The 18,648-nt window shown below is 37.3% G+C and overlaps 2 protein-coding genes across 4 annotated transcripts in view; one reads left to right on the forward strand and one right to left on the reverse strand.

The window, feature by feature from the left end:
• Window positions 1–18,648, forward strand: part of CSPP1 (centrosome and spindle pole associated protein 1) — a 221,899-nt gene that overhangs the window by 86,155 nt on the left and 117,096 nt on the right. The gene's annotated exons all lie outside the window — the stretch shown is intronic.
• On the reverse strand, window positions 1,626–17,514 carry COPS5 (COP9 signalosome subunit 5). Of its 3 annotated transcripts, none has more exons than XM_068525939.1 (8): window positions 17,432–17,514; window positions 14,733–14,967; window positions 13,635–13,763; window positions 12,899–12,964; window positions 12,277–12,362; window positions 7,453–7,564; window positions 3,658–3,806; window positions 1,626–1,865 (listed from the first exon to the last, which is right to left on the reverse strand). In XM_068525939.1, the coding sequence occupies exons 2-8, from the start codon at window positions 14,916–14,918 to the stop codon at window positions 1,781–1,783; spliced, it is 813 nt and encodes a 270-aa protein (XP_068382040.1). In that variant the 5' UTR covers window positions 14,919–14,967; window positions 17,432–17,514; the 3' UTR covers window positions 1,626–1,780. The 3 variants fall into 3 exon arrangements, with proteins under 3 accessions (XP_068382040.1, XP_068382039.1, XP_068382041.1); XM_068525938.1 differs by having other exon boundaries at window positions 17,238–17,507; XM_068525940.1 differs by lacking the exon at window positions 17,432–17,514 and adding an exon at window positions 17,230–17,396.

Genomic DNA, 18,648 nt, shown 5'->3' on the forward strand with positions numbered 1-18,648 from the left:
TAACCGAAATACTGAGTCCGGTGAAGTTAGGACTGACAAGTTTTCTTTTTCTGGCAATTCCCTGTTGTTAGCATAGGCATTTTTCTATCACACCAAGATATCTTAATTGATTAGATCACCAATGTCAAATTAAATGTGGATAACAGTCAAGTCTTGGAATGAAAACTGCCAGTATGTTTTCATGGTAACTTCAATGACTCACTCCTTTAGGTCAAAACTTCAATCCTTCAATCATGTCTGTCAGAGAAACCTCAACGAGTTTGTTATTGTTCCTAATTGAATGGCTCGGTATGAGCTGGTGTCACTGAAGGCTATGGCAGTAAACACAGCTTTTAGTTGCTCACTGGAGGCAGTCATGATTTTTTTTTAAAAGGGCCTAAAAATGGAGGTGAGGTTGAGCCATCTGAAATTGGGATGCCTGCTTTTATTTAAAGGGATATAAAATGAGACCAAAAATGCTACTATATCATCAACTATCTGAGAAAGTATTTGGATACTAATGTTAACTGGCTTCCTCATCTTACCAAAGACCACCTCTTTGCTAAATCTAATCAAAAACTTTTAGACTTTGTTTTCCTTGACCTCTGGGCCACATGTGAAGTCACCTCTTGTGGTCTCCTCTTCCTCTGACCATTTTAAATTTGATGTTTGCCATGTCTTGGGCCCTCTTCTCAGTCTTTATTTCCACAAAGCATCTCATCTGATCTCATCCAGCCCTCGACCACAGCTTTCTTAACAGAGTGCTCTTAGAAATATCAGTCTAGTACATTTCTGTTGTTTAAAACTCTTTTAACTCCCTATTGCTGTTAGGATAAAGTCCAAAAGGCCCCTGCAGAATCTGTGCTCATCTTACCGAATAAAGTCATCTCTTGTCATTCCCCACGTACTACTCGACACTCTTAGATCTAAATGAATCTCAGTTCTTGAAGGTTCTAGGTTCTTGCTCTCTGCCTCAGGCCTTCCACATATCGCTGTACTCTTTGCTTATAAAAATAATAGCTTCTCTTAATGCTTTTTCTGGCTAGTCCTCCTATCTTTCAAATTTCAGCTTAACGTCAGGTCACTTGCTTCAGGAAGCCTACCGGGGTAACTCCTCTCTGGGGTAAGTGTTCCTCCTGAGAGTTCCCCAGCACACTTTATTTCTCCCTTCACAGCAGTATACTTAGGTTCTTGTTAACTTAGCCTCCTCTGGAAGTTCTGTGAGGACAGTGGCCAGGTCTACCTTGTTCAGAATATCTCCAGAGAGTAAAACCGGGCCTGGTACAGTAAAGGCACTTGGTGAATATTTGAATGACTAGATACCTGTGCTAGGCTCTGTCTCAAATTTAAGTTATTTGATTTTCAGGAAAATAATTTATGGTGTGACAGTGTTTCACAGGAACATAAAAATGTTACATTAAATTGTATTTTTACTAACAACAGACTATCATCAAAAGAAGGTTTAGGCAAATTGAAAAGTGGCTCTGATAATATGGCAGTGAAATGCTGCAATCTTTTGACTAATTTAGATAGGCAAGACTTTAAAAAACAGAAAGGTTCTAACAATATTTCTTTCCCTCATATTTAAGAACATTAAAAGATACTAGAAAATAATGTAACCCTCCCACAAAACAATGAAAGAACAATTTTATTTTAAAGAATTTTATTATAGGATGTTAATACTTAGGATACTTCAGAGCACCTTATTCCTCTAATCAGATTTTTGGTAACTGGTTTCAAAGTGTTACTTGAGTATTTTTCTCATACTGGCTTTCAGGCAAAAGTACTACTTAGTGATTTTTTAAGAGATGTTAATTTGATTAAACAGCTTATCCTTAATAACCTGAGACATCAATCCATGGATAGCTTCTATGGTAGTTTTACAGCTGGAAAGAAAAAAACACATCACATAATGTCACGAGAACTGAGAACTATTTCAAACATGCAAATCCCCCCTCCCCCATTTCCATCCTTGCACCCAAATAATGATTTTTGGTCCTATTCATACTCCGCAAAATATACTATACCAATTTATAGTTTACTCTTTTTTTTTTTTTTTAATGTGGGATCTTCCCGGACCAGGGCTCGAACCCGTGTCCCCTGCATTAGCAGGTGGACTCCCAACCACTGCGCCACCAGGGAAGCCCTAGTTTACTCTTTATAGTATACTACAGTGATTTTTAGCCTTCTGCATGTCTTTTGATCATTTCACTACTTCCTAACACCTTCCCAGGAGAATGACAATGTAAAATTTGATATAATTCATAACAGTTAATTTTGTTATTTGTCAGAAGGTTTGGGAAAAGTTCTGTTTTAGAAGGTTACCGAAGTTATTTATGATTCAGAATTATAGATTCCAATGTTACATTAAAATCTGCTATTCCTTGTTGTTCATTACTTAGAATAATTTTTAAAAATGATTTTAATGAATCTTATGCTTTTTTTCCTGAAATAATCACAAACATCCTTCAAACAGTTCAAAGCCAAAGTTAGGTTAGTGGGTGAAGGACTTAGATTTTAAAACTGATAAAAAAACAAAAACAAAAAAACATGATAAAAACCCACCAAAATTCAGAAGAGTTGCAATTCTTGTAAAGTTACCCCCAGAAGGAAAATTTTCTACTTTTGTACTACTACTTTTCTCCTTCCTACTTTTCTTCTTATGTAACTACATTCCCATAGTGAAATTTTTGCTTCATAAGAAATCGAGATGTAAATGCAGATAAAATTAGACACTAAAAAATCAGACATATGTAAAGACAGATGAGCAAAATGACATACTCACAGCAAGTATCAAAAGTAAGACCTAATGCCACAGAAAAATGTAATTTTTATCCAGGCTACTACCTCTATACCTTTTAAAAACCCATGGAGAAGAAGGGAATGAGATCATTCTAACCCAAGATGGCTTCTACTCCTAATACACTTTGCACGCTCCCTTCTCTTTTCTTTCCTATCAACTAGTCCAGTTTTTCTTAAAATGGATACCAAGGTATTGGTTTATATAGACGTCAACATAGTCTTCCTTTCCTCTCTGCCCCTAATTATCACATTAAAATTCAAATTTTTGTGAAAGTAAATGTTATTTAGTAGTCTTCCCAATCCTGTATGCATCTGAAGGACCACATAATTATTTCATAAGTTATCAGAGAACATATCCCAACTTTGTTCCTAACAAATTCTTGTAGTGAAATTTGGGATAATAAATTACTGTATAAAGGATTATTTCAGAGAAATAAGAGAGATACAATCACTCCTCTGATATTTAGGGGTTTAAAACTTTATAAAAATTTGAAATTTGATAAACTTAAATCCTAATTTAATCCTTCAGATGATGATTAGGTTAATAGCTGAGGACATCCTTTTGCAAGGTTTTGTTTTTGTTTAAAGATCCAGCAATGGATTGGTTTTCTTTCTTACACTTTATAGCTGAACCTGGAAAAAGTGACTGCGAGTTTTTCATAACATTACCTAGACTCTTAAAAGTCTTTAATGTACCTACTGTCTCCTAAATTTTCAAAGTCAAAACCTGCATTTGACAACTCTTAAAGGTCCAAATAAGTTAATATTCAGGTACCACTGTAAGTTATAAGTTTAACTGTACGGCATTTGAATCCTGTTATTTGCAAATCTTGAAAGAAAAAAAGTTAGGGGTAGGAATAGATTTGCTTAACTTACCTGTCTCGTGTAGCTTTGGCAAGTTTGTCTTCTGACTTTCGGTCATGTGTTTCTAGACCCAACATGAAACTCCCTCGTCCCAGCTGGGCTTCTGACTGTTCTAATTTTTCAGACAAATCAAAGACCTGACCGGTGGTATAGTCTGCATTCTGTGGGGAAAATGATATTGTGTCAATATATGATACTAGTCTATCATTAAAAAAGTATGTAAATTTTCTTCTATATAGAACATTTCATTTACAAATAATTCCACTATGAAATCTAAGTGGATAGTCAGTGAAGGAAGAAGTCAAATTATACTTGCAAAAACTGATTCCAAAGCTCAAGCAGTTCAAGTGTAGGGTTTATCACCTTTTATAATTTCAAGATTAAATTTGGAAATTGTTCTTTTCGACTGCTTAAATCTAATATTTGTTATTATGAGAGGCTTTGAAGTACACAGATCTGAGTCCAGGTTCTGGCCCTGCTGCAGATTAGCTGGGAGGCCTTGGGAGAACTCCTTTACTTTTCTGTGCCTTCAAGTCTTCTTGTGAAAATGGGGGAGGAAGGTGATAATTTCTACCTTAAAGCTATGTGAAGTGATGTATATAAAGCTCGTAGGACTGTTGATGACACCTGGTAAAAGCCTTAATAATTGTTAGCTAATTTTGTTACTTTTTCATGTTGAACTTCCAGAATTAGTACTTATGACAATATTTTAAAAATTACATTTGTTTTAGCTTTTCTGATTATAAAATTAATAGTTATACAGAAAATGTGGAAAATGTAGAGCAGTATAAATAAAAAAAAAGGAAATACCTACAATCCCTCCACCTAGCTATAACCATAGTTATATTTTAGAGTATTGCTGTATACTCACAGGGATACCCACATTTGGTAAGCTGAAATATTATATATGCTGTTAATATTTCATACATTTTAAAAACAAAAAAATTAATAATTATATATGTACACTTAACTGTAATATTTTTTAAAAACATTTTACTGGAATATCTTTATTTTATTCTATTTGCTCAGTCTGTAAAATAGTGTATAGGAAATACAGTTCAATCACAAGACATTTAAAAACATTATTTGCTGTCATCATAGTTACTACAAAGAGCCCTTTAAAATGCTACCAGCTTTCCAATGATTTTACAAACTTATGATATTTTAAAAAAGATGCAATTATATTCACTTTTCTGGATCTAAATGGTTTAGGTCACCAATACATTCTCCCCCACAGATTTGGAGAAAACACTTCCACATCACGTTTGGAAGATTTAGCTCAAGCCATAAAAATGTAGGATGGCAGAAAGAGTTATACTATTAAAATGAAAAAATAAATCAATTACATTTCAAACACACAGAAAAATAATATAAATCAGAAAATAATTTTTTTCTTGTAGCTTTTAGATTACATGCTTTAGCTGGGGAAAGAAATGAACATAACATATATTTATATATTTTTTCTTAGAATGCTTAGTAATGCAATGTACTAGGTATAAAACTACAAAAAAGGAGGAAATATAATTTAACCTTTTCTTGATTATTAATGTCCTCAATATATGCAGTACTGGAATACAGGGACAGCCACAGGCTGAGTAAATAGGATTGTATACTTTTTTTTTTAAAAATAAATTTATTTGTTTTATTTATTTATTTTTGGCTGCATTGGGTCTTTGTTGCTGCCTGTGCGCTTTCTCTAGTTGCAGCGAGCGGGGGCTACTCTTCGTTGCGGTGCGTGGGCTTCTCATTGCAGTGGCTTCTGTTGTTGCGGAGCACGGGCTCTAGGTGTGCGGGGTTCAGTAGTTGTGGCACGCAGGCTCAGTAGTTGTGGCGCACGGGCTTAGTTGCCCCATGGCATGTGGGATCTTCCTGGACCAGGGCTCCAACCCGTGTCCCCTGCATTGGCAGGCGGATTCTTAACCACTGTGCCACCAGAGAAGCCCAGAGCTGTATGCTTTTATACAAAGGTTCAGACAGCTCCAGTCTTACTGTTTCCTCCCCTTGCCATCATGTGTCACTTCTGGCTGCTATTAGTATACTTGCCTCTAAGGAAACACCACACATGGGGCATTTAGCTATGCCTGGTAAATAGGAAGCATTTAATAACTGTTTGCTATTATGATCACTCTCTTTCCTTCTAATTTGCTATTTCTGAACGTTGAGGATAAGAAATAACAGAAAGCTTGTCAGAATTATATTTAAAACCATAGTAAATATGCTCAAATGAGGTCTTTTCCCATGAATACAATGAATCAAACAAACAATAATTTATTGAGGCTTTACTATATGCCTAGTACTTTGCTAATTACTTTACATATAAAATATTTCATATAATCTCAGTGTACTTAACAGTGTGGGTACTATTATCATTAGATTAGAAAAGCTTAGTCACATAAAATAATGTTGTGAAGGTCACACACAGCTAGTAAAGTGGCAGAGTTGTTTCTGAACTGAGTTTATTTTATTCCAAATTTTGTGGTTCTAACCACTATGTTATACTGTGCTATATGAAGTAGCTTACTTAAAAAAAAAAAAAGGTAAAAAAAACCAAAACAGGGGCTTCCCTGGTGGCGCAGTGGCTGAGAGTGTGCCTGCCAATGCAGGGGACACGGGTTCGAGCCCTGGTCTGGGAGGATCCCACATGCCGCGGAGCAACTGGGCCCATGAGCCACAATTACTGAGCCTGCGCGTCTGGAGCCTGTGCTCCGCAACAAGAGAGGCCGCGACAGTGAGAGGCCCGCGCACCGCGATGAAGAGTGGCCGCCGCTTGCCACAACTAGAGAAAGCCCTAGCACAGAAACGAAGATCCAACACAGCCATAAATAAATAAATAAATAAATAAGTAAGTAAGTAAATAAATACTCTTAAAAAAACAAAAACAAAAACAAAACTGTTCCTTACTAAGCTCTAGATAGAAGTTTGTTAACCAAATATTCTTCTAAATGTTAGATTTTAATGATATATTCACGACTTTTTTTTTTTTTTTTTCTGCTTAGCATCTGCTGCTTTAAGGTAGTGATATTCTGATCTCCTTCTGAGGACATTCTTAGTCCACATGCTCCTGAGAGTTTCTTCTACCCCAGCCCAGCAGTAAAGCACTTTCCCTGGCCCATGAACTCATAGTGTTCATGCCCTTCACCCAGAGCAGGTTTAAGGATGGGCATGTGACCTACAAAACTCCAGACACAATGAGGTTTGCCTGGGAATATGCGGGGATGTGTGTGTATCTTGGTCTTTTCTTTTCAATGTGAAACTGAGAGGCTGGGAGATCTAAGCTAATGCTGCCATCTTGGTTTCACATGAAGTCTGAAACTGAAGCCAACTGACTTGAAATCAAAGCTGAGAGAGGAAGACCGAGACCTCATAATATTGTCTGAATGCAAATTTAGGCTGTGCCTGAAGTAAGCCCTACTCCTGGACTTTGCAGTTTACATGATTCTCTTTTTTGCTTAAGCCAGCTTGGTTGGGTCTCCTGTCACTTGTAACCAGAGTCCTACCTGAGACACACAACAAAAAACAGTATTTGTATTTTTCTCTTTGTAAGTCTGTTTAAGGCAGGGGGAGACCTCACCCTCATCTGGCCACTGTATTTGTATATATATTAGGCTTGGTCTTAGTGGTACACGACACAGGTCTTGGCTTGGCCTAGTATCCCAATCCACCTCTGGTCATACAGAATCTGCCCCCAGGCCTAATATCTTGGCCAAGTCAGATATAACCTTTCCATGAAAAAGAGTTTCAGATATTAAACAACTTATGTAGATTGATAAAAAATTCAAACACATCCCTTGCAAGTATAGTACTTACAGTAAGCAAGCTAGAGGAACTCAGCGTATTCACCCAGTATTTATTCCACAAAAGCTCAAGCAATTTGCGATCCAAAGAGGATTTGAAATATGAGACTTCTAAGGCATAATATCTATGAAACAAAAGCACAAATCTAGTGAGTAAAAAAAATTCAACCACATCATATAAAGGTTATGGTCAAATTTAAGTGAATTACATTTTATATCCAAATAGTCATATTTTAATTTTTAGTCTAATAGAATAACAGGTAAACACGGTTTCCTTACTCTTCAGGGGTATGGTTTCAAATCTGTTAACTAAACATTGTTGTGTTATATTTCTCCCCTCTGTAGAGCCCAGAAATTCCCAAGAAATTATCAAGAACTAATCAAAACTTCTGAATGACATATGTTTATCCCATTGAGTTCATAAATTCCAGCCAATAGCACACAAACTTAATGAACTACCTCTCTAGGGTCAACTATAACTTTTGTTAGGCTTTTAAAAATATCAAAAATATATAACTGATTCACTTTGCTGTACACCTGAAACTAACACAACATTGTAAATCAACTATACTCCAATAAAAATTAAAAAACAGAAACAAACGAAAAACCCCTGAAAATGTCATGTGGACTCCCCATTCCTCCCCTTTTAATCCCCTAATAAGGACCTACTGCTTTTTGGAAAAGCAAACTTTAAGGTAGGTCCTTAAACCACATAAAAGAATTACTGCTGCTTCCAAAGGTGCCTAATTTATAATCAGGGATAGCAAGGAAAATTTGGTTAAATGTCTGAAACATATATATTTTTAAAAAGTAATAAATATTTAAATATCTCAGGGGCGTCCCTGGTGGCGCAGTGGTTGAGAATCCGCCTGCCGGTGCAGGGCACATGGGTTCGAGCTCTGGTCTGGGAGGATCCCACATGCCGCGGAGCGGCTGGGCCCGTGAGCCACAATTGCTGAGCCTGCGCGTCTGGAGCCTGTGCTCCGCCACAAGAGAGGCCTCAATAGTGAGAGGCACGCGCACTGCGATGAAGAGTGGCCCCCGCTTGCCACAGCTAGAGAGGGCCCTCGCACAGAAACTAAGACCCAACACAGCCATAAATAAGTAAATAAATAAATAAAAATTTTTTAAAAAATTAATCACCTGCCAATTGAATGTTAGAGATAATGAGTACTCTTAGTATAGACAGAACTGCCTGAGAAGCCCCAGGGAAAAGGCAGAATTTAGAGTAACCCTTACATGAGTCTATAGTGCGGATATGTTGAGAACAAGGAGGTAGCATTAGGCAGAGAGCACTGACTCACAAAAAGGAAAGTCATGAAGGGAATAATAAGTTAATCAATTTGCCTGGACAGTTTAGCAGGAGCAGAAGAATTATGTGAAGGGAAACCTAGAAAGCTATGTTGGGGTCTAGCTGGCAGAGGACATTACATAAAAGGCTAAGAAATGATCTTCTAGGTACTTGGGACTCACAGAAGGTGTTTGAGCAGATCAGTGATACAGCCAAAGAGGTGGTTTAGAAAGCTGGCTGTGGTAAGATGTGTTAGAGGAGACAAACTGGAGGCAGGGATACCACAAAGGATGCCACTGCAGCGTGGCAGATGTGAGGAGATAAAGGCTCGCACTCAGGTTGGTGGTGTAAAAGATAAGGACACATGGATACAACAAAAAATTCTTGTTCATTCAATTCAGGAGTGAAGAAATAAAAAAAGAGTAAGAATTTAAAGATAATTCTAAGTAAAGGCTTGTTCAAGATTAAGATATCCATGCATATGTGTATATGAAAAAGACACAGCTATAGTGAAATGTGGAAGTGGAATAGTGTATTTCTTGAGCACTTATTATGTCCTGGTGCTTTACATACATTCTCATTTAATCTTTCCTACGACCATACAAGGAAGGATTTATTATTCCCATTCTACAGACAAAGAAACAGCTCTAGAGAGTAAAGACCTTGTTCAAAGCCACAGAGTTAGAAAGTAGCAGCAAAAGGATATAGTAAGTTATGTCTATTATCAAAACCTCACGGTCTTAATTGTTATATCCAGAGTGTAGACATTTAAGACATTGTTTAAGAAGTGAGGCCCTGGGAGTTGAGGGGGTTAGGTATGGGGAGAGGAGGCAGGGGCTCAAGTGGAAAGGTCAGCTTTAGAAAGGAGGGGTTGTACCTCTGATACTTTAGGGAAAAAGACATGAGAGGATGAGCACAGCAACAGATATTTAGATTTATAAAGGATGGAAAATAACTCAAACTTGAGGGTCTAGAACAGACTTTTATGTTTTAAAATATATGGACCACCTTAGTGTTATTACTGTTTTAATTCCGTAGGTTGATGCAATGAAATTTTTTGGTCTACTATGTAGTGATTAGCTGCAAATCTCAGTAGCAGAGTTGAAAACAAGGAGAATATTCAAAATTATTCGTGGAGCTAAATCCTCATCTTCTGTATGGGAAGTCAATGATAGGTACTGCCTAGAACTGAAAATCAAGAAGTAGCACTATCAGCATGCTGTTTGAAGATACGGGGGTAAATACTTAAACGGAATAACTATAATAGTTTAAGTGACTGCCTCTGGGAGATGTGAAAGGGAATGGTACAAGATTGTTTATTTTATAATAAATTTCATAGAACCATTTGACTCTTTAAACTATGTGCCTGTATAACACTGATAACATACAAGCTAATTTAAAAAACACTGTGTCCTATTTTTACTAAGCCTCTTCAAAGTTAAATATATTTAGTATCTATATTAGATTCTATGTTTAAAACAAACTTTGGATTATGATCTAGAATTTAAGGTAGAAAAGAAAAAAAAAGATCAATATAAACTACAAATAATAGCTCATTGTCAAATAATTTAGGAAATGGATATATAACGAGCCTGCACAAAACTCCTGCTCTTTCAACTTGGCACTATATTTCATTAACGATTTGAAATAAAAATAAATTAAGCAACTTATTTGCCCTATGAAAAAGTTTACTCTTTATTTAGGAACTGATCCTAAGTAAGAGAGTATCTTTGAATATCCTAGTAATTCCAGGTTCAAAATTCGAGGCTCTAGCAGTGCAGGTAGCTAGAATGCAGAAACTCCTCTTTGATAGGCTCATATTTCAGAAAAACAGGAAATGCAGCTTTGTTTGGATACAGAAAGCACAGACTGCCTCAGTCTTTTTTTGTTTCAAAAGCTGCTGCTGGTGGTGAAAGAAGTAGAGCAGGTATTAAAGGTATAAGCTTTTGATACCACAACTCAATATAAATGAAAAAAATTGTTAACTCTGAAAATGAAAGTATCATGGCAAAGGTGTTTCCATGCTTAGGAGCAATTCTCTCAAACAGGAATGGTTTAAGTTCTTTTCAGTAGAGCAAATTAAGTGATTTAATTCCAAACCTCTAATTGAAAAATAAAATAGAATCTTTTTTTCCAGAAGTATGTCAGGGATGACTGAAAACCAGATATATTTAAAAATTAAATTTTAGAAATTCTGTAATTTTCTAAGAATTTCTAAACACAAAAATAAGCAGTCGTAGCACATGGGTAGTTAAGGTATTCCTTGAAGTGGGATGGGAGGTATGGAGAAAGGGACACTAGTAATCATTTAGGCAACATTTTTCTTTTTTTTGGGGGGGTGTGCCCACCCTTCTATGTGCCATGTTCTATTTTAAATGTTAGGATTCAGCAGTGAATTGATTCTACTCTCATGAAGTTCACATTCTAATGAAGTCAGTAACAACGAAACAAAAACGTATAAGGTGGTGACAAGTGCTAAGAAGAAAAATAAAGCAGGGAAAGGTAACACCGAGTGACAAGAAGGTGCTAATTTAAATAGGGTGATCAATGAACATTCTCTGTTAAGGTGACCCTTAAACAGACACTGGTTGATTGAAATAGTGAGTCACATGGAAATAAGGAAGAATGTTCCAGGCAGAGGGATTAGCAAGTGCAAAGGCCCTGAGGCCAGAGCCTGCCTAGTACATCTGATAAACCATAATGAGGCCACTATGGCTGGAATGGAGAGAGCAAAGGCTCAGTGACAGGAAATGAGCTCAGAGAGATGGTAGGGGCCAGACTACACAGGGTTGTGTGGTCCATGGTAAGCACTATAGATCTTATTCTTAGTGAGACAGGAAGTTATTCTGAGAAGGAGGAACATGATCTAACTCACATTTTAACAGAATCTGTCTGGCTGATAAAAGACCTTTAAGGGGTGGGGTAAAGGTCAGAAGCAGGAAGACCACCTAGAAGGCTGGTGCTTTGATTTAGGCTCCACATGGCTGTGGCTTGGGTCAAGGTGATAATAAGAGAGGTGGTAAGATACATTTAGAAGGTGGAGATAACTGTCTTCATTGGTTTATCAGTTTAAAAAACTGAGATGTATTCAATAATTCACATACCATAAAATTCACTATTTTAAAGGAATATACAATTAAGTAGTTTTTAGTATGGCTTCTTTAACTTTGGGAGTGAAACTGTTTGGGGAGAATTTTTGCTAAGTGGAAACTGGGTACACTGAAGGCTGCAGAAACGCTAGTATCAGGCTAGCCCTGAATACAACTTCTCTCAACTGTTAAATTCATTAACAGGCCAAGTATCTGGTACACTGATAAAGTGTTTATGTATGTGTGAAAGGTAAATAACATGTTAGATTAAAACAATTATTAATAAAAATTCAAACATCATCCTAAGTTTGTATATTCTTACTATTATTTTAAAAGGTTATGAAATGCATTTCATCTGAACTTTTTTTCTTATCTATAAAATTAGGGGCTTGGTCTGGATGATCTCTAAGGTTTCTTATGATGATTTTGGCATCAGATACATTTTTAAATTACTTACTGTTTGCAGTGTACACCAAAGTCTTCTATTTTATTAAGTGGGATAGTCTGGTACTCAGAAGGTCCTTCATCAGGAGGCTTGTAGCCCTAAACAAAAATGAAGAAAATAGAAGATTTAAACAAAACAAAACAGAGGAAAAACATGTTTTCTATGCAGCTTTCTATTTATAGAAACATTAATTTTGGGGAGCCAAATACTCCCCAAAACATTAAGTATGTTGCTTATAACCTCCCTCAACCCCATTTGGTGGCTGAAGGCTGCATTTGGCTTATAGATTCATTTTCCTTGTCCTCAGGTGATACATACTTTTGCTCATATCTATTTCAGATTGCATGGAAGGAAGTAGATGGATTTAACTTGTTTCTCTAGTACCCGTCAGAATGCCATGGACATACAAATACTTATTAACAAATGAAGACTGCTTTTCTAATAAAATTAACAATATGCAGCACAAGTGTATTGTCTTTTGCTAAGGGCAATTTGTGGTAGTTGGACTTCTATTTTGTAAATATTGTTAAATTATTTTAGGACAAAATGAGATACTAACCATAACACATCTTTAAAAATAAATCAAATATTTAAAATTAAAAAAACTATAGGGACTTATAATTTTTAAAATTACCTTTGGGTATGTCCTAAAGGCTCCAAGATTCACTTTCCCTGCAGATATTGTCCTTGTTGGGTCAATCTATAAGAAAGATATATTTAATATCTGCTGATTATAAAATCACTATATACTTCTATTTGTTTAAACATTATAAGCCTAGAGATACATATGTACATATAACACTATATGCACACACACGTAATTAAAAATAATCATATAATAGGGGAAAAAATAACCAAATTGAAAAACCATAGAAGTTCACCAGAATGGTTAAGTATAGAAATCTCATCGTTAATTTAGAGATTGGATCTAGTTATTATACTATTTAAGAGTATTAATTGAAGACTTGCTCATCTCTTTTTCAAGTTTTTCTTTTTTCTTTAATAGATGAACAATTTCTACCTTCCTCATAGTAACCTGGATTGCATCTACAACACTGAGCAGTGCAAGAGCTGCTCTAGCAATTCCTGATTTAATCAATTCAGTCAACATTGACTGAATGCCTACTATGTGCAGGGAACTGAGACATAGATGCTGTGTACACCCATCATCTTACAGAGTGGGGGAAGAGATGCAGAGAGGTTAAGTAACTTGTTCAAAGTTCCAGCTACAAAGAGGTGGAATTCAGCTTTAAGCTTAGGCAGACTGACACCAGAGCCTTGCTCTTTACCACACTGTTTTTATTTCTCTGTATACTTGCTTTAGTAAATCTTCATGAAAATTAATTAAAATTGGTTGTAAAAATACTTACTACCACGGCTACAAATGGTTCCTGGAACTGCTGATTGAGCATCTGAGTACTAACATCAATCCCAGAAAGCCAGCAGCCATAGCCAGGGTGGCTATGATACCAGCCAATTGCATTTTCAAGGCGGCCGACCTAACAAATGAAGAAGGCAAAAGAGCTTGAAGTTCCTGTTTAATCTTAGAGACACCTGTGATTTGTCTGTTTACATAGTCTTACAGTAAAATAATAGTATGCAGAATAGTTAAAGCATATGCTGCTTTTAAATTTAAAAAAATATATATTTTAGATAATACATGCCCAAGGCACAAAATTAATAAGATACAATAAGGTTATTCAGTCTCCTTATCACCTCCTTCCCCTCAACCAGTTTCTCAGCCCAGATGTTACCACTGTAGGCAGCTGCTTACACACCTGTCTTCCAGAGCTATTCTTTGCATATAGAATATATAGTCTTTGCATTTATGTAGATTAATAAGAACACACACAATGGCATACCACCTACAGTGTTCTACACTTTGCTTTTTCACTCAACAAAACATTCTGGGGTTTGTTTCATATAAATAAATATATAGATAACTAGTTTTTATTTTGTTTAAAGGCTGGCTAGCAGTTCATTGTATGGATATACCATAGTTTATTTAATCAGCTTGATATCCAGGTACATTTAGGTTGTTTCCAAATTTTTGGTTTTAAACACACACACACATAATGAATGTGAGAATTTAAGAAAAATTTTTAAGTTGAGATATAATCGACACATATTAGTTCAGATGTACAACATAATGATTTGAGATACGTACATACTGTGAAATGATCACCACAATAAGTGTAGTTAACATCCATCACCGCACGCGGTTACAAATTATTTTTTCTTGTGATGAGAATTTTTAAGATCTACTCTCCTGAGTGAAAATTTATTTTAAAAAATCCATGCTAATCTCATATACATTATATATAGTTGAGAATAACTTAAAATATAAACTTTAATGTAGTAACTTAAAATATAAACTTTAATGTAGAGAGAATAGTTTTAAATTTAGAAACTCAAAAGTAACTGTGAGACTCTTGCAGTTACCAAATTTTAAGGAACAGCATTTTTACCTGTTTGGCATTTTCTATGTATGCAGCCATGTACTCATATGCAGCAGCCTGAGCATTTACTCGGGTTTCAGTGCCCTCTACAGGCAAAGCAAAACTGTCCATAATGATCATGGTTTCACCATCCACCTTTCCCAGCATCAAGCCCATCACTTCCAAGTTGCCTCCTGATCGGGCATGCATCACCATTTTCAGTAGAGCCAATGCTGAGATTTTGCAGTACTTAAAGTAATGGTGACTACAAAACAAAGGCATGGTGTAATTAACTTTCTTATATAAGTACAATTTCAAGACAAGTTTTTGTGGAGATTAACAAATAAGTATTGAAGGAATTTATATTGATGGAATGGGGAGAAAGAGTGTAGAATGTGGGAAAGAAAAAGGAAGTAGAAAAGGACAGAGTTCTGGAAGGGGGATGGAAATGATAAACATGTCATAATCCTGCAAAGTACTTCCCACGGGCGGAAGGGAAAAGTATGAAATAGTTTTTAAATATGCTATTCAAGTAGAAAGGAGGGAATTACATGACCAGTTCAATAGACTTTTTCTCCATTACTTTTGGAATCACCAAATCTCGGTTTCTGAATCTGGTTGGATGGCTGTGCTTCATTACTCTTGGGCCTAACCTTCTGGCCTAACAGTTAAGAATGTGGGCTCTGACATCCATCTGCCTAGGTTTGCATCCTTGCACTGCCATGTCTGAGCTGTGACCTTGAGACAACCACTTAACATCTGTGCCTGTTTTCATAGAGCTATTGTTAGGAGGAAATGGAGTAAATGAAATAACGTATATAAAGTGCTTACCTTAGTGCCTGACACATACTAAAACTTTTTAAGTAAGTGCGAGCTGTTATTAGCATTATTAACCGATCTTTTACAGTACTCCCAAAGAACAGTGTATTGAGGGTTGAGGCTTCTCTCTGTGGTATTAGCCTCAAAATGCAAAACGTAGCCTTAATATCTTTAATTCTACTATGATCGCTATTTCAGTTTGTCATCTGTGGATGTGACCAAACTACTGTTGAATAAAATTACATTTCAGTCTCACTGATGCAGCTCAAAACAGCTAGGATGAATATAACTAGAGATACAATCACACAGTGAGGCAAGCTGATAGTTTCCAAATATTTAACAGGCTATATCAACCTAAGTGCACAGCCTGCTATAGAAATAGCAGACAACCAGGCAAACTAACCAGTCTGTAAAGAGTGGTCAGTGTCTTTGAGAAGCCTTTTTAAGATGTCTGCCCACAGATCTCAATCACAACTGAAAAATATGGAGACCTGGTCTTGGGAGTCAAGATATGAATTAAAATCTTCGCTCCTCTATCTACTGGGGAAAAAAAGACAGTTATTGTGCTTCTATTACATACATTCTAGACTTTTTTTTATACATGACCTCATCTAATCTTAATGACATAATTAACAGGTAGGTCTTATTTCTGTTTTACAGATTAAAAAAATGAAGATAAGTAAATTTTGTAGGGTCAATCAACTAATTAGTGACAGTTGTGAGATTTGATCTTCAGTCTGACTTGCTCACTTAAGAGTTCGCTGCCTCAGTGTAATCATGAAATAAGTTATTTACTATATTTGCTTGTTTTCATATATGCAAAAAAGGAATAAAAATACAGTACTGGGTTGTCATGAAGATTTAATGACATGGAAATTCATAGCTCAATGCTCAGCCCATAGTAAGTACTCAGTAAACGTTGCTGAATCCGAATACTGACAGTTAAAGCTTGCCTTGTAAAAAACTGAGACAGATGAAATATGGTTTTTGTTGTTGACCACTGCTTTCCTGTCTATCCATTAGAGAGACTGTGCTCCTTTTACTCTCTCCCTAACAATATCTGCTCTCAGGAAAGGATAAATGCTGTGGGTAAAGAATCCTCTACCTGTCATCACTCCCAGGGACACACGAGTTTTGCTAAGGGGCGAAGAATCTTAAGGTCTTTTGATATAATTTCTAGCTTATGTGAACTGGTGGAGTAACATTTTGGGAGACTGACCAGAGCCTCCTTGTGTTTCTGAAATAATTACCAGCAATCAAAAAACAATTAGAGATCTAAAAGATTACAGGCTAAAAGATGGACCCTTGGGCTGACTCAGTTTCTGAAGATAGCTGCAGTCTCCAGCCTGAGATCAGCGGAAGATCCCAACAAAGTGTATATCGACACAGGGTTCAAGGCAGAGTGTGGAGCATATTGTGACAATACGGGTGTTGAGAAGTGAAAGCCCAAATCACCGCTTGTCGTTTTCCTCTTCCATTCTCCCAAGGCAAACGGGTTAAAGAGACAGAAAGGGGAATCAAGCAAGCCCCAGTGGAGGGTCTTAGGCTCTACTTGCGGGGATAAAAAGGTAAAGCAAAATTTCTCAGACGCTTACTCTTTCTCCTCCCTGCACATGAAAAGACAAGCTCTCTATCCCCTCCAACTCCCACTCCTCCTGGGTCTCTTAAACTCCCGCCACCCCGCCCTCCCCTGCGTTTCGCCAGGGACCTCCTCACTCCTTAGTCCAGGGCTTCGCCGCCAGAATTTCTTGCTGCTGTTTCTTGTCGTATTTGTAGATTTCATCGATACTCTGGGCTTCCTGCATGTTGTTGGCTAATTCCCACGTTTTCTGGGCCATACCACTCCCGGAAGCCGCCATCGCCGAGGAATCGGAGAAGCTGTTGCCTCCACAATCTAGACGCAACTTTACCTCGCTGGGTTTCCGGTTGTGGGCTCCGGACCCGCCCCAGCACAGGTGCAAACCCGCACTAGACTCTCGAGGCCGCCATGACACCTAGCACCGGAGGTGAAGTTGGTACGGACCACTCGGGAATGGCGGGGGTCCTTCGAGAACGCGACGGTATAAACAGCAGTTACGCAATAGTAGAGACAGAGGAATCTTCTTATGGCTGAAATGAGAACGCATGATCTTGGAAAATTGTACGTATGAATTAGGACAAAAACGGTGATTACGCAGGGAATGGTATAGCCTTCCGCACCGGAAGAAGGGCATGTAACGTTATGCCAGAAACTGGAATTCGTTCGGACTGCGCAGGCTCGGCTTCCGCCATGTTAAAAATGGGGGGATCCTTAAGTTGGGATGGGGGAGAGAAGCCTTTTTGTGTGGGTGTATGTACTTCAAACGAAATAAGTTTGTTGAAAGACTTAGAAAAAATAAAGGATGTCTGTGGAAAAACTAACATGTAAGTGGTTCTGAGTGCTGGTTTTGAGAGGATGACACGTGAATCACTGCACATGAGTAAAATCCTGCGGGCGCGTGCTGGCCGGGCCCTAGACTTCTCTAGGGGGGCGTTGTCTAGCGTTCCGAGGGGGCTGTGGAAACTGGTGGATCGCTGCGGTCATGTCGGTTGGCGCTTTTGTAAAAAGTAACATCTATGCGAGCTGTTGGTGTACTGAAAGTGTCCGGTACCCAGTTCTTACAATAGTTTACAGTTTAATCTTCTGCACTGCTCTGGAACCACTTCTGTCCCCGAGGCCGGATTAGTCTACGGGGACTATTTGTTGTCATCCAAGAGTTAATACAGTGTTTAACTGTTTCATTTATTTGCTGCTTTTTGGTATTCTTCCTCTCCTGCTTTCCCCCACTCCACACTAGATTCCAAGCTCAAAATCACAGGAACCAGGTCTCTTATTCCTTGTTTTATCTTATTCCTTGTTTTATCTTATTCCTTGTTTTATCTCCAGCTTCATCTTTCTTTAGTTACCCTGAAACTTTGCATAAGTGGTCAGCATTGCCTGAAGTGCTCTCCCCTTACTTTTCTGACTGGGAGCTCATATTAATATTTAAAAACACAGCTCAGCGATATCTGCCATGCAGTCTTTCTTGACTTCCTTCTGTCTCCAGTAATCTTCCTTCCACGGTGTCTTTAAATGTCTGTAGGTGCTTCTGTAACTGTTACATTGCAT

The sequence above is a fragment of the Eschrichtius robustus genome, chromosome 17 (genome assembly GCF_028021215.1).
Source record: "Eschrichtius robustus isolate mEscRob2 chromosome 17, mEscRob2.pri, whole genome shotgun sequence".
Classification (NCBI taxonomy): Eukaryota; Metazoa; Chordata; class Mammalia; order Artiodactyla; family Eschrichtiidae; genus Eschrichtius; species Eschrichtius robustus.

Excerpts from the sequence above, each read along its gene's own strand:
- COPS5 (XM_068525938.1), bottom strand. The coding sequence starts at position 17,380 with ATGGCGGCTTCCGGGAGTGGTATGGCCCAGAAAACGTGGGAATTAGCC. Across the intron at positions 7,565-12,276 it reads TTTGGTGTACACTGCAAACA|ATATTATGCCTTAGAAGTCT; the intron begins GTAAGTAATTTA and ends TTTGTTTCATAG. Across the intron at positions 1,866-3,657 it reads GCCAAAGCTACACGAGACAG|CTGTAAAACTACCATAGAAG; the intron begins GTAAGTTAAGCA and ends TTTTCTTTCCAG.